We start from the raw sequence: 13,885 nt of genomic DNA, 5'->3' as shown, positions 1-13,885 counted from the left end.
CTCCCTGGGTTATGAGGTTATTAGGTAGGGGCCTCCCTGGGTTATAGGTAGGGGCCTCCCTGGGTTATAGGTAGGGGCCTCCCTGGGTTATAGGTAGGGGCCTCCCTGGGTTATAGGTAGGGGCCTCCCTGGGTTATAGGTAGGGGCCTCCCTGGGTTATAGGTAGGGGCCTCCCTGGGTTATAGGTAGGGGCCTCCCTGGGTTATAGGTAGGGGCCTCCCTGGGTTATAGGTAGGGGCCTCCCTGGGTTATGAGGTTATTAGGTAGGGGCCTCCCTGGGTTATAGGTAGGGGCCTCCCTGGGTTATAGGTAGTGGCCTCCCTGGGTTATGAGGTTATAGGTAGGGGCCTCCCTGGGTTATGAGGTTATTAGGTAGGGGCCTCCCTGGGTTATGAGGTTATTAGGTAGGGGCCTCCCTGGGTTATAGGTAGTGGCCTCCCTGGGTTATAGGTAGGGGCCTCCCTGGGTTATGAGGTTATTAGGTAGGGGCCTCCCTGGGTTATGAGGTTATTAGGTAGGGGCCTCCCTGGGTTATGAGGTTATTAGGTAGGGGCCTCCCTGGATTATAGGTAGGGGCCTCCCTGGATTATAGGTAGGGGCCTCCCTGGGTTATGAGGTTATTAGGTAGGGGTCTCCCTGGGTTATAGGTAGGGGCCTCCCTGGGTTATATGTAGGGGCCTCCCTGGGTTATGAGGTTATCGGTAGGGGCCTCCCTGGGTTATAGGTAGGGGCCTCCCTGGGTTATAGGTAGGGGCCTCCCTGGGTTATGAGGTTATCGGTAGGGGCCTCCCTGGGTTATGAGGTTATTAGGTAGGGGTCTCCCTGGGTTATTAGGTAGGGGCCTCCTTTGGTTATGAGGTTATTAGGTAGGGGCCTCCCTGGGTTATGAGGTTATTTGGTAGGGGCCTCCCTGGGTTATAGGTAGGGGCCTCCCTGGGTTATGAGGTTATTAGGTAGAGGCTTCCCTGGGTTATTAGGTAGGGGCCTCCCTGGGTTATTAGGTAGGGGCCTCCCTGGGTTATTAGGTAGGGGCCTCCCTGGGTTATGAGGTTATTTGGTAGGGGTCTCCCTGGGTTATTAGGTAGGGGCCTCCCTGGGTTATGAGGTTATTAGGTAGGGGCCTCCCTGAGTTATGAGGTTATAGGTAGGGGCCTCCCTGGGTTATAGGTAGGGGCCTCCCTGGGTTATTAGGTAGGGGTCTCCCTGGGTTATTAGGTAGGGGTCTCCCTGGGTTATTAGGAAGGGGCCTCACTGGGTTATTAGGTTATTAAGTAGGGGCCTCCCTGGGTTATGAGGTTATTAGGTAGGGGCCTCCCTGGGTTATTAGGTAGGGGCCTCCCTGGGTTATTAGGTAGGGGCCTCCCTGGGTTATAGGTAGGGGCCTCCCTGGGTTATAGGTAGGGGCCTCCCTGGGTTATTAGGTAGGGGCCTCCCTGGGTTATTAGGTAGGGGCCTCCCTGGGTTATAGGTAGGGGCCTCCCTGGGTTATAGGTAGGGGCCTCCCTGGGTTATAGGTAGGGGCCTCCCTGGGTTATATTTAGGGGCCTCCCTGGGTTATAGGTAGGGGCCTCCCTGGGTTATGAGGTTATAGGTAGGGGCCTCCCTGGGTTATGAGGTTATTAGGTAGGGGCCTCCCTGGGTTATGATTTTAGGTTATTAGGTAGGGGCCTCCCTGGGTTATTAGGTAGGGGCCTCCCTGGGTTATAGGTAGGGGCCTCCCTGGGTTATAGGTAGGGGCCTCCCTGGGTTATATTTAGGGGCCTCCCTGGGTTATTAGGTAGGGGCCTCCCTGGGTTATAGGTAGGGGCCTCCCTGGGTTATAGGTAGGGGCCTCCCTGGGTTATAGGTAGGGGCCTCCCTGGGTTATATTTAGGGGCCTCCCTGGGTTATAGGTAGGGGCCTCCCTGGGTTATTAGGTAGGGGCCTCCCTGGGTTATAGGTAGGGGCCTCCCTGGGTTATTAGGTAGGGGCCTCCCTGGGTTATAGGTAGGGCCTCCCTGGGTTATGAGGTTATTAGGTAGGGGCCTCCCTGGGTTATGAGGTTATTAGGTAGGGGCCTCCCTGGGTTATGAGGTTATAGGTAGGGGCCTCCCTGGGTTATTAGGTAGGGGCCTCCCTGGGTTATAGGTAGGGCCTCCCTGGGTTATGAGGTTATAGGTAGGGGCCTCCCTGGATTATAGGTAGGGGCATCCCTGGGTTATAGGTAGGGGCCTCCCTTGGTTATGAGGTTATTAGGTAGGGGCCTCCCTGGGTTATGAGGTTATAGGTAGGGGCCTCCCTGGGTTATAGTTAGGGGCCTCCCTAGGTTATAGGTAGGGGCTTCCCTGGGTTATTAGGTAGGGGCCTCCCTTGGTTATGAGGTTATTAGGTAGGGGTCTCCCTGGGTTATGAGGTTATAGGTAGGGGTCTCCCTGGGTTATAGGTAGGGCCCCCCCTGGGTTATGAGGTTATAGGTAGGGGCCTCCCTGGGTTATGAGGTTATTAGGTAGGGGTCTCCCTGGGTTATAGGTAGGGGCCCCCCTGGGTTATGAGGTTATAGGTAGGGGCCTCCCTGGGTTATAGGTAGGGGCCTCCCTGGGTTATAGGTAGGGGCCTCCCTGGGTTATAAGGTTATTAGGTAGGGGCCTTCCTGGGTTATTAGGTAGGGGCCTCCCTGGGTTATTAGGTAGGGGCCTCCCTTGGTTATGAGGTTATTAGGTAGGGGCCTCCCTGGGTTATTAGGTTATTAGGTAGGGGCCTCCCTGGGTTATTAGGTTATAGGTAGGGGCCTCCCTTGGTTATGAGGTTATAGATAGGGGCCTCCCTGGGTTATTAGGTAGGGGCCCCCCTGAGTTATGAGGTTATTTGGTAGGGGCCTCCCTGAGTTATGAGGTTATAGGTAGGGGCCTCCCTGGGTTATAGGTAGGGGCCCCCCTGAGTTATGAGGTTATAGATAGGGGCCTCCCTGGGTTATAGGTAGGGGCCTCCCTGGGTTATAGGTAGGGGCCTCCCTGGGTTATAGGTAGGGGTCTCCCTGGGTTATTAGGTAGGGGCCTCCCTGGGTTATTAGGTAGGGGCCTCCCTGGGTTATTAGGTAGGGGCCTTCCTGGGTTATAGGTAGGGGCCTCCCTGGGTTATTAGGTAGGGGCCTCCCTGGGTTATAGGTAGGGGCCTCCCTGGGTTATGAGGTTATAGATAGGGGCCTCCCTGGGTTATAGGTAGGGGCCTCCCTGGGTTATTAGGTAGGGGCCTCCCTGGGTCATAGGTAGGGGCCTCCCTGGGTTATTAGGTAGGGGCCTCCCTGGGTTATAGGTAGGGGCCTCCCTGGGTTATAGGTAGGGGTCTCCCTGGGTTATAGGTAGGGGTCTCCCTGGGTTATGAGGTTATAGGTAGGGGCCTCCCTGGGTTATGAGGTTATAGGTAGGGGCCTCCCTGTGTTATGAGGTTATTTGGTAGGGGCCTCCCTGGGTTATGAGGTTATTTGGTAGGGGCATCCCTGGGTTATAGGTAGGGCCTCCCTGGGTTATGAGGTTATTAGGTAGGGGCCTCCCTGGGTTATGAGGTTATAGGTAGGGGCCTCCCTGGGTTATGAGGTTATAGGTAGGGCCTCCCTGGGTTATAGGTAGGGCCCCCCCTGGGTTATGAGGTTATAGATAGGGGCCTCCCTGGGTTATGAGGTTATTTGGTAGGGGCCTCCCTGGGTTATGAAGTTATAGGTAGGGGCCTCCCTGGGTTATAGGTGGGGCCTTCGTGGGTTATAGGTAGGGGCCTCCCTTGGTTATAGGTAGGGGCCTCCCTGGGTTATAGGTAGGGGCCTCCCTGGGTTATAGGTAGGGGCCTCCCTGGGTTATAGGTAGTGGCCTCCCTGGGTTATAGGTAGGGGCCTTCCAATTTATATGTAGGGGCCTCCCTGGGTTATAGGTAGGGGCCTTCCTGGGTTATAGGTAGGGGCCTCCCTGGGTTATAGGTAGGGGCCTCCCTGGGTTATAGGTAGCGGCCTCCCTGGGTTATAGGTAGCGGCCTCCCTGGGTTATAGATAAGGGCCTCCCTGGGTTATAGGTAGGGGCCTCCCTGGGTTATAGGTAGGGGCCTCCCTGAGTTATAGGTAGGGGCCTCCCTGGGTTATAGGTAGGGGCCTCCCTGGGTTATGAGGTTATTAGGTAGGGGCCTCCCTGGGTTATAGGTAGGGGCCTCCCTGGGTTATAGGTAGGGGCCTCCCTGGGTTATAGGTAGGGGCCTCCCTGGGTTATAGGTAGGGGCCTCCCTGGGTTATAGGTAGGGGCCTCCCTGGGTTATAGGTAGGGGCCTCCCTGGGTTATAGGTAGGGGCCTCCCTGGGTTATAGGTAGGGGCCTCCCTGGGTTATGAGGTTATAGGTAGGGGCCTCCCTGGGTTATAGGTAGGGGCCTCCCTGGGTTATGAGGTTATTAGGTTGGGGCCTGATTACAGGCTCAAAATGGCTAGAAACTCGTCAGTCTCGTCAGTCTATTCTTGTTCCCTCTCCTCGTTCTATTCTGGTTAGAGCCAGTTTGCGCTGTTCTGTGAAGGGAGTAGTACACAGCGTTATACGAGATCTTCAGTTTCTTGGCAATTTCTCTCATGGAATAGCCTTAATTTCTCGGAACAAGAATAGACTGACGAGTTTCAGAAGAAAGTTATTTGTTTCTAGCCATTTTGAGCCTGTAATCGAACCTACATATGCTGATGCTCCAGATACTCAACTAGTCTAAGAAGGCCAGTTTTATAGGACAACAGTTTTCAGCTGTGCTAACATAATTGCAAAAGGGTTTTCTAATGATCAATTCAAATGATCAACTTGGATTAGCTAACACAACGTGCCATTGGAACACAGGAGTGATGGTTGCTGATAATGGGCCTCTGTACGCCTATGTAGCTGTTTCCAGCTACAATAGTCATTTACAACATTAACAATGTCTACACTGTATTTCTGATCAATTTGATGTTATTTTAATGGACCAAAAAAAAGTGCTTTTCTTTCAAAAACAAGGATATTTCAAAGTGACCCCAAACTTTTGAACGGTAGTGTATATTAACATTGTCAAAGCTAGTGAAATAGATAATAAACTTCCCTCCCTGTATCCTTCATCCACTTCTCTCTCTCTCTCTCTCTCTCTGCGTCTGTTTCCCGTTGCTAAGCAGCTTTCAACAGAGTTGTACAGATGGTTCCAGCAGAGAGGAACCAGCAGCAGCAACAGAACAACCCCAGTAAGTGTGTACAGCAACCTTGCTGTCATTAGTCAAAACCTTTGAGGAATCCTGTTAATATATCTGAGTGCAGTTACTTACAGTGAGTTTGTATTGATGAATCAAACTGATAGAATCGCTGGGACCCCTCTCTTCTTCTAATGAGCCCCGCACATTACACACACACATTACACACACACATTACACACACACATTACACACACACACACACACACATTACACACACACATTACACACACACACACACACACACATTACACACACACATCAATACACACACCAATACACACATCAATACACACATCAATACACACACACATCAATACACACACACATCAATACACACACACACACACACACACACACACACACACACATCAATACACACACACATCAATACACACACACACATCAATACACACACACATATCAATACACACACACACATCAATACACACACACACACGCACACACACACACACACATCAATACACACACACACACACACACACACACACACACATCAATACACACACACACACACCCACACATCAATACACACACACATCAATACACACACACACATCAATACACACACACACATCAATACACACACACGCACACACACACACACACATCAATACACACACACACATCAATACACACACACACACACACACACATCAATACACACACCCACACCCACACACACACATCAATACACACGCCAATACACCCACACAAACACATCAACACACATTAATACACACACACATCATCAATACACCCACATAAATACAAACACACATCAATACACCCACATAAATACAAACACACATCAATACACACACACATCAATATATGTCACATATCATCCTTCAACTTACTGTTATATACCACAAAACAATATTCAACCTAGTTTATACATTACAAAAAAACCTTCAACTTAGTGTTATATATCACAAAACAACATTCAACCTAGAGTTATCAGTCTGATGGCCTTGAGATAGAAGCTGTTTTTCAGTCTCTCGGTCCCAGCTTTGATGCACCTGTACTGACCTCGCCTTCTGGATGATAGCAGGGTGAACAAGCAGTGGCTCGGGTGGTTGTTGTCCTTGATGATCTTTTTGGCCTTCCTGTGACATTGGGTGGTGTAGGTGTCCTGGAGGGCAGGTAGTTTGCACCCGGTGATGCGTTGTGCAGACCTCACTACCCTCTGGAGAGCCTTACGGTTGTGGGCGGAGCAGTTGCCGTACCAGGCGGTGATTCAAAACAATTGTGCATCTGTAGAAGTTTGTGAGTGTTTTCGGTGACAAGACAAATTTCTTCTGCCTACTTGCGCCTTATTCACAACGCTGTCTGTGTGGGTGGACCATTTCAGTTTGTCCGTGATGTGTACGCCGAGGAACTTAAAACGTTCCACCTTCTCCACTACTGTCCCGTCGATGTGGATAGGGGGCTGCTCCCTCTGCTGTTTCCTGAAGTCCGCGATCATCTCCTTCGTTTTGTTGACGTTGAGTGTGAGGTTACTCACTTATGTAACACCAGGTTGTTTTGTGATATGTAACACCAGGTTGTTTTGTGATATGTAACACATCACACAACGACCTCATGTTACATATCACAAAACAGCCTTCAACCTAGTGTTACATATCACAAAACAACCTCGTGTTATATATCACAAAACAGGCTTCAACCTGGAGTTATATATCACAAAACAACCTTGTGTTATATATCACAAAACAGCCTTCAACTCTATTATATTACATTGGTACCATGTACACAATGGGCCGGTTCCCCAGACACAGATTTAGCCTACTCTTCTCCTAGTTTAAAATCTATTTTTTGAACTGGCCCTATATGAGTATTGAGCAACATGTGCATACCTCACTAATAAAGCTGCTTTTTATTGTTTTATAGAGAACACATGGTGCACTGGTCAGATTGAGTGATGACATCACAACATATCTGCTTGTCCATCATGAACGCAACATTCTAATCTTGTCCCTCCCCCTCTCAGCTTTGACTCGTAGGGATAGGCCGCCCCCTTCCTTCGCACGACCTGATTGGTACCCTGGAGCGAGACGGCCAACAGGTACTAAAGACGAGGAAAATCATTCCTTCTAAATAAGAATACTTTAACAGATCATAAATACATCATAACAACCAGTAAATACACGAAACAATACAAAACCAATCTAGTTAAAGGTTCTGCTAAAAAAAATCATAATCAAAGCATAGTGTAAATCTTAAACTAACTTGATTAAAGTATCTTAATAATACACCGTTGTAAAACGTTTCACAGTATCAACCCATCTAGTTGTTGTATTCTGTGTGTTGGCTTTTACCACACTTCCAGTCAAAAGTTTGGACACACCTACTCATTCAATGGTTTATCTTTATTTTTTACTATTTTCTACATTGTAGAATAATAGCGAAGACATCAAAACTATGAAATAACACATATGGAATCATGTAGTAACCAAAAAAGTGTAACAAATAAAGAAAAACCCTGGAATGAGTAGGTGTCCAAACTTTTGACGGGTACTGTATACCAGAGTAGTGGTCAAGACCCATTTCAATACATGTCACTAGTCTATAATCTCCTGTGTCCAATGTATTTCAAATATATTGGAATTCAGAACTGAAATGGAACTAAGCCCAACTCTTATCAACCGTCTTAGCTAGCAGACCTCTACTAATATAATGTTTGCTTCCCCTAACCCTCTCTGCTGTACATTCAGACGTAAGTCAAGCAGCTCCAGATTCAGGCTACACATGGAGCGAGGCGGAGACAGCGCCAGAGATGACAGGTAAGTCAGGTAACCCACCACCTTACCAGTCACAGCGGCAGTACTGTGCTACAACAAAACAGGCGTCCTCTACTGCCCCCTCTCAGCGCAGCACGGTACTGCACCACTGCACCCGTACAACTGATGTACAACACATTTAGCTCAATAGTTGTGATACAATTTATATTATTGTGATACAACAGAGAGTAGAAAATGTTTAAACAACCGCTGAGTGCCTTCTCCACAATGCTTGTGTAATTACTTTTGTGCAACAACAAACAAAAAAAATCTCAGTTGTGTCACAATCGTAAAAATGCGTTGTACATTAGTTGTACAACTTGTGTGTAGGGACCAGGGACTACATATCTACATCTGTTCATATCAGTGTAGGTAGCATGTAAAGATCAATCCATACAGGTATGTTGACTGATATACTCAGGTATTATGTAGAGCATGTGTTTACTATGGTTCCACTGTAAGTATATTCCATGCCAATATCTCTCCAGATGCCATGTGTCTACCACATGAGAACACTGGTACATGAAGGACGTATGGCATGGTTTACATTAAAGACTCTAGACATATGGGAATAAGTCTGGGTCATATTCACTAGGCACCAAAGCATAGAAAATTGGACTGAAACAAGGAGGGACAACCTGCCCTTCCTTTGTCCATTAAGAAACACTTATATTTGTTTTGCTACGATGTGTCCTAATGAAGATGACCCAGGTAAAAGGTTCTTCTCTTTCCTGGTCTGTGATTGGTTTAGTCACAGATCTGACCAATCATAAGCATGGAAAATGTGTGCATCCTGAGCCAGTATGATGCCCAAGGTGGTGATACTAACATTATAGTTAACGTAATGTAAAAACCCTTTCCTGTGTAGCCCGGGACCCCAGGCCTGATATCTCAGAGCTTGAACGCTGGTATTACAACTTTGGACAATATCGTAAGTTTCTTTTTCATTTTCTGTCTTTGAAATCGTTGGTTGGAATTTGACATTTCTTATTCCTTTCTGATTCCGTTTATCTTCCAACCGAGATTTCTGGGAAAACCCTGGGAATTCTGGGAAAATTACTGGAAATGTGCAACCCTATAAGATAAAGATGTGATTGTTTTCATACATACAATATGAGACCAGTCACATACTGTATGGTGTGGCTGATCAAAATCTTTATTTTTGGATCAAACCTTTTTTTAATCAATCCCTTTATTTTGCTCATGAATTTTGTTTTTGTAAAGAAAACAAGAATTCTCCATCACCATGTGGTCCGGGTGTTTTGTAAAGCTTAGAGATTTGTTTTAATGCATCGCAGTCCTCCTATCAATACACACGCCTCAATGCACAAACCAAACCAAGCTCTTTATGGACCCATGACAAGACACGACCTCAACTGGCATCTACAGTTCAGGACATTGAGCTGCAGATTATAGTGCTTGGACTCATCTGTTCTATAGGGTTGGGGTTGGGGTTAGGGTTGGGGTCGGGGTTAGGGTTGGGGTTGGGGTCGGGGTCGGGGTCAGGGTTGGGGTTGGGGTTGGGGTTAGGGGTAGGGTTAGTTCTATCAGGGTTGGGGTTAGGGTTAGGGTTGGGGGTAGGGTTAGTTCTATCAGGGTTGGGGTTAGGGTTAGGGTTAGGGTTAGGGTTAGGGTTAGGGTTAGGGTTAGGGTTAGGGTTAGGGTTAGGGTTAGGGTTAGGGTTAGGGTTGGGGTTGGGGTTAGGGTTAGGGTTAGGGTTAGGGTTAGGGTTAGGGTTAGGGTTAGGGTTAGGGTTAGGGTTAGGGTTAGGGTTAGGGTTAGGGTTAGGGTTAGGGTTAGGGTTAGGGTTAGGGTTAGGGTTAGGGTTAGGGTTGGGGTCGGGGTTAGGGTTAGGGTTTAGGGGTTAGGGTTAGGGTTAGGGTTAGGGTTAGGGTTAGGGTTAGGGTTAGGGTTAGGGTTAGGGTTAGGGTTAGGGTTAGGGTTAGGGTTAGGGTTAGGGTTAGGGTTAGGGTTAGGGTTTAGGGTTAGGGTTAGGGTTAGGGTTAGGGTTAGGGTTAGGGTTAGGGTTAGGGTTAGGGTTAGGGTTAGGGTTAGGGTCGGGGTCGGAGTTAGGGTTGGGGTTGGGGTTGGGGTCGGGGTCGGGGTTGGGGTTAGAGTTGGGGGTTAGGGTTAGGGTTGGGGGTTTGGGGTTGGGGTTAGGGTCGGGGTTAGGGTTAGGGTTAGGGTTAGGGTTAGGGTTAGGGTTAGGGTTAGGGTTAGGGTTAGGGTTAGGGTTAGGGTTAGGGTTAGGGTTAGGGTTAGGGTTAGGGTTAGGGTTAGGGTTAGGGTTAGGGTCGGGGTTAGGGTTAGGGTTAGGGTTAGGGTTAGGGTTAGGGTTAGGGTTAGGGTTAGGGTTAGGGTTAGGGTTAGGGTTAGGGTTAGGGTTAGGGTTAGGGTTAGGGTTAGGGTTGGGGTTAGGGTTGGGGTTAGGGTTAGGGTTAGGGTTAGGGTCGTTAGGGTTAGGGTTGGGGTTAGGGTTAGGGTTAGGGTTAGGGTTGGGGTTGGGGTTGGGGTCGGGGTTGGGGTTAGAGTTGGGGGTTAGGGTTAGGGTTGGGGGTTTGGGGTTGGGGTCGGAGTTAGGGTTGGGGTTGGGGTTGGGGTTAGGGTTAGGGTTAGGGTTAGGGTTAGGGTTAGGGTTAGGGTTAGGGTTAGGGTTAGATAGGGTTAGGGTTAGGGTTAGGGTTAGGGTTTAGGGTTAGGGTTAGGGTTAGGGTTAGGGTTAGGGTTAGCGTTAGGGTTGGGGTTAGGGTAAGGGTTAGGGTTAGGGTTGGGGTCAGGGTTTGGGGTTAGAGTTGGGGGTAAGGGTTGGGGTTGGGGTTAGGGTTAGGGTTAGGGTTAGGGTTAGGGTTAGGGTTAGGGTTAGGGTTGGGGGTTTGGGGTTAGAGTTGGGGGTTAGGGTTGGGGTTGGGGTTAGGGTTAGGGTTGGGGTCGGGGTTGGGGGTAGGGTTAGTTCTATCAGGGTTGGGGTTGGGGAACATGGTGAAGGCATCTAGATCTTAAATGAAGAGCAGGTTTCTGAGACCAACAGGGATGAGACCAACAGGGATGAGACCAACAGGGATGAGACCAACATGACTGAGACCAGCAGGGATGAGACCAACAGGGCTGAGACCAACATGACTGAGACCAGCAGGGATGAGACCAACAGGGATGAGACCAACAGGGCTGAGACCAACAGGACTGAGACCAACATGACTGAGACCAGCAGGGATGAGACCAACAGGGATGAGACCAACAGGGATGAGACCAACAGGGATGAGACCAACAGGACTGAGACCAACAGGACTGAGACCAACAGGGATGAGACCAACAGGGATGAGACCAACAGGACTGAGACCAACATGACTGACACCAGCAGGGCTGAGACCAACAGGGCTGAGACCAACAGGACTGAGACCAACAGGGCTGAGACCAACAGGGATGAGACCAACAGGACTGAGACCAGCAGGGATGAGACCAACAGGGCTGAAACCAACAGGACTGAGACCAACAGGGATGAGACCAACAGGGCTGAGACCAACAGGGCTGAGACCAACAGGGCTGAGATCAACAGGACTGAGACCAACAGGGATGAGACCAACAGGACTGAGACCAGCAGGGATGAGACCAACAGGGCTGAAACCAACAGGACTGAGACCAACAGGGATGAGACCAACAGGACTGAGACCAACAGGGATGAGACCAACAGGGCTGAGACCAACAGGGATGAGACCAACAGGACCAACAGGGCTGAGACCAACAGGGATGAGACCAACATGACTGAGACCAACAGGGCTGAGACCAACAGGGATGAGACCAACAGGACTGAGACCACCAGGGCTGAGACCAACAGGGCTGAGACCAACAGGGATGAGACCAACAGGGCTGAGACCAACAGGACTGAGACCAACAGGGATGAGACCAACAGGACTGAGACCACCAGGGCTGAGACCAACAGGACTGAAACCAACAGGGATGAGACCATCAGGGCTGAGACCAACAGGGCTGAGACCAACAGGGCTGAGACCAACAGGACTGAGACCACCAGGGCTGAGACCAACAGGACTGAAACCAACAGGGATGAGACCAACAGGGCTGAGACCAACAGGGCTGAGACCAACAGGACTGAGACCACCAGGGCTGAGACCAACAGGACTGAAACCAACAGGACTGAAACCAACAGGACTGAGACCAACAGGGATGAGACCAACAGGGCTGAGACCAACAGGACTGAGACCAACAGAGCTGAGACCAACAGGGCTGAGACCAACAGGGATGAGACCAACAGGGATGAGACCAACAGGACTGAGACCAACAGGGATGAGACCAACAGGACTGAGACCAACAGGACTGAGACCAACAGGACTGAGACCAACAGGGCTGAGACCAACAGGACTGAGACCAACAGGGCTGAGACCAACAGGGATGAGACCAACAGGGCTGAGACCAACAGGGCTGAGACCAACAGGGCTGAGACCAACAGGGATGAGACCAACAGGGCTGAGACCAACAGGGCTGAGACCAACAGGGCTGAGACCAACAGGACTGAGACCAACAGGGATGAGACCAACAGGGATGAGACCAACAGGACTGAGACCAACAGGGATGAGCCATTTCAAGCTCATCCAACAGAAAATACTACCACACACATACAAACATCTGGCTGAATGAAAAATGGTCACGTCTTGGGGTCAATGACGACTCTATATTCTCTATCTGTATCTTCCAGCACCCCAGTCCGCAGACCCCGAGCCACAAGACACAACTCACACTAGAGGTGGGTAGCTCTTACAGTTTCAACTCACACTAGAGGTGGGTAGCTCTTACAGTTTCAACTCACACTAGAGGTGGGTAGCTCTTACAGTTTCAACTCACACTAGAGGTGGGTAGCTCTTACAGTTCCAACTCACACTAGAGGTGGGTAGCTCTTACAGTTTCAACTCACACTAGAGGTGGGTAGCTCTTACTGTTTCAACTCACACTAGAGGTGGGTAGCTCTTACAGTTTCAACACACTAGAGGTGGGTAGCTCTTACAGTTCCAACTCACACTAGAGGTGGGTAGCTCTTACAGCTCTTACAGTTTCAACTCACACTAGAGGTGGGTAGCTCTTACAGTTTCAACTCACACTAGAGGTGGGTAGCTCTTACTGTTTCAACTCACACTAGAGGTGGGTAGCTCTTACAGTTTCAACTCACACTAGAGGTGGGTAGCTCTTACTGTTTCAACTCACACTAGAGGTGGGTAGCTCTTACTGTTTCAACTCACACTAGAGGTGGGTAGCTCTTACAGTTCCAACTCACACTAGAGGTGGGTAGCTCTTACAGTTCCAACTCACACTAGAGGTGGGTAGCTCTTACAGTTTCAACACACTAGAGGTGGGTAGCTCTTACTGTTTCAACACACTAGAGGTGGGTAGCTCTTACAGTTTCAACTCACACTAGAGGTGGGTAGCTCTTACAGTTTCAACACACTAGAGGTGGGTAGCTCTTACAGTTCCAACTCACACTAGAGGTGGGTAGCTCTTACAGTTCCAACTCACACTAGAGGTGGGTAGCTCTTACAGTTTCAACTCACACTAGAGGTGGGTAGCTCTTACAGTTTCAACACACTAGAGGTGGGTAGCTCTTACAGTTCCAACTCACACTAGAGGTGGGTAGCTCTTACAGTTCCAACTCACACTAGAGGTGGGTAGCTCTTACAGTTCCAACTCACACTAGAGGTGGGTAGCTCTTACAGTTCCAACTCACACTAGAGGTGGGTAGCTCTTACAGTTCCAACTCACACTAGAGGTGGGTAGCTCTTACAGTTTCAACACACTAGAGGTGGGTAGCTCTTACTGTTTCAACACACTAGAGGTGGGTAGCTCTTACAGTTTCAACTCACACTAGAG

General features: G+C 49.3%; 1 protein-coding gene across 11 annotated transcripts in view; it reads left to right on the top strand.

Moving 5' to 3' along the window:
- Window positions 1–13,885, top strand: part of vit (vitrin) — a 159,443-nt gene that overhangs the window by 111,597 nt on the left and 33,961 nt on the right. For 6 of the 11 annotated variants that reach the window (XM_071391314.1, XM_071391311.1, XM_071391306.1 and 3 more), the window contains 5 exons: window positions 5,139–5,204; window positions 7,225–7,299; window positions 7,949–8,017; window positions 8,883–8,945; window positions 12,723–12,770. In XM_071391314.1, the coding sequence (XP_071247415.1) occupies window positions 5,139–5,204; window positions 7,225–7,299; window positions 7,949–8,017; window positions 8,883–8,945; window positions 12,723–12,770 (321 nt within the window). The remainder of the gene's footprint in view (window positions 1–5,138; window positions 5,205–7,224; window positions 7,300–7,948; window positions 8,018–8,882; window positions 8,946–12,722; window positions 12,771–13,885) is intronic. The other 5 variants (XM_071391315.1, XM_071391313.1, XM_071391316.1 and 2 more) reach the window with 3 other exon arrangements.

Source organism: Salvelinus alpinus, chromosome 3, assembly GCF_045679555.1.
Source record: "Salvelinus alpinus chromosome 3, SLU_Salpinus.1, whole genome shotgun sequence".
NCBI lineage: Eukaryota > Metazoa > Chordata > Actinopteri > Salmoniformes > Salmonidae > Salvelinus > Salvelinus alpinus.
This window is presented reverse-complemented; position numbering and strand designations above follow the sequence as displayed.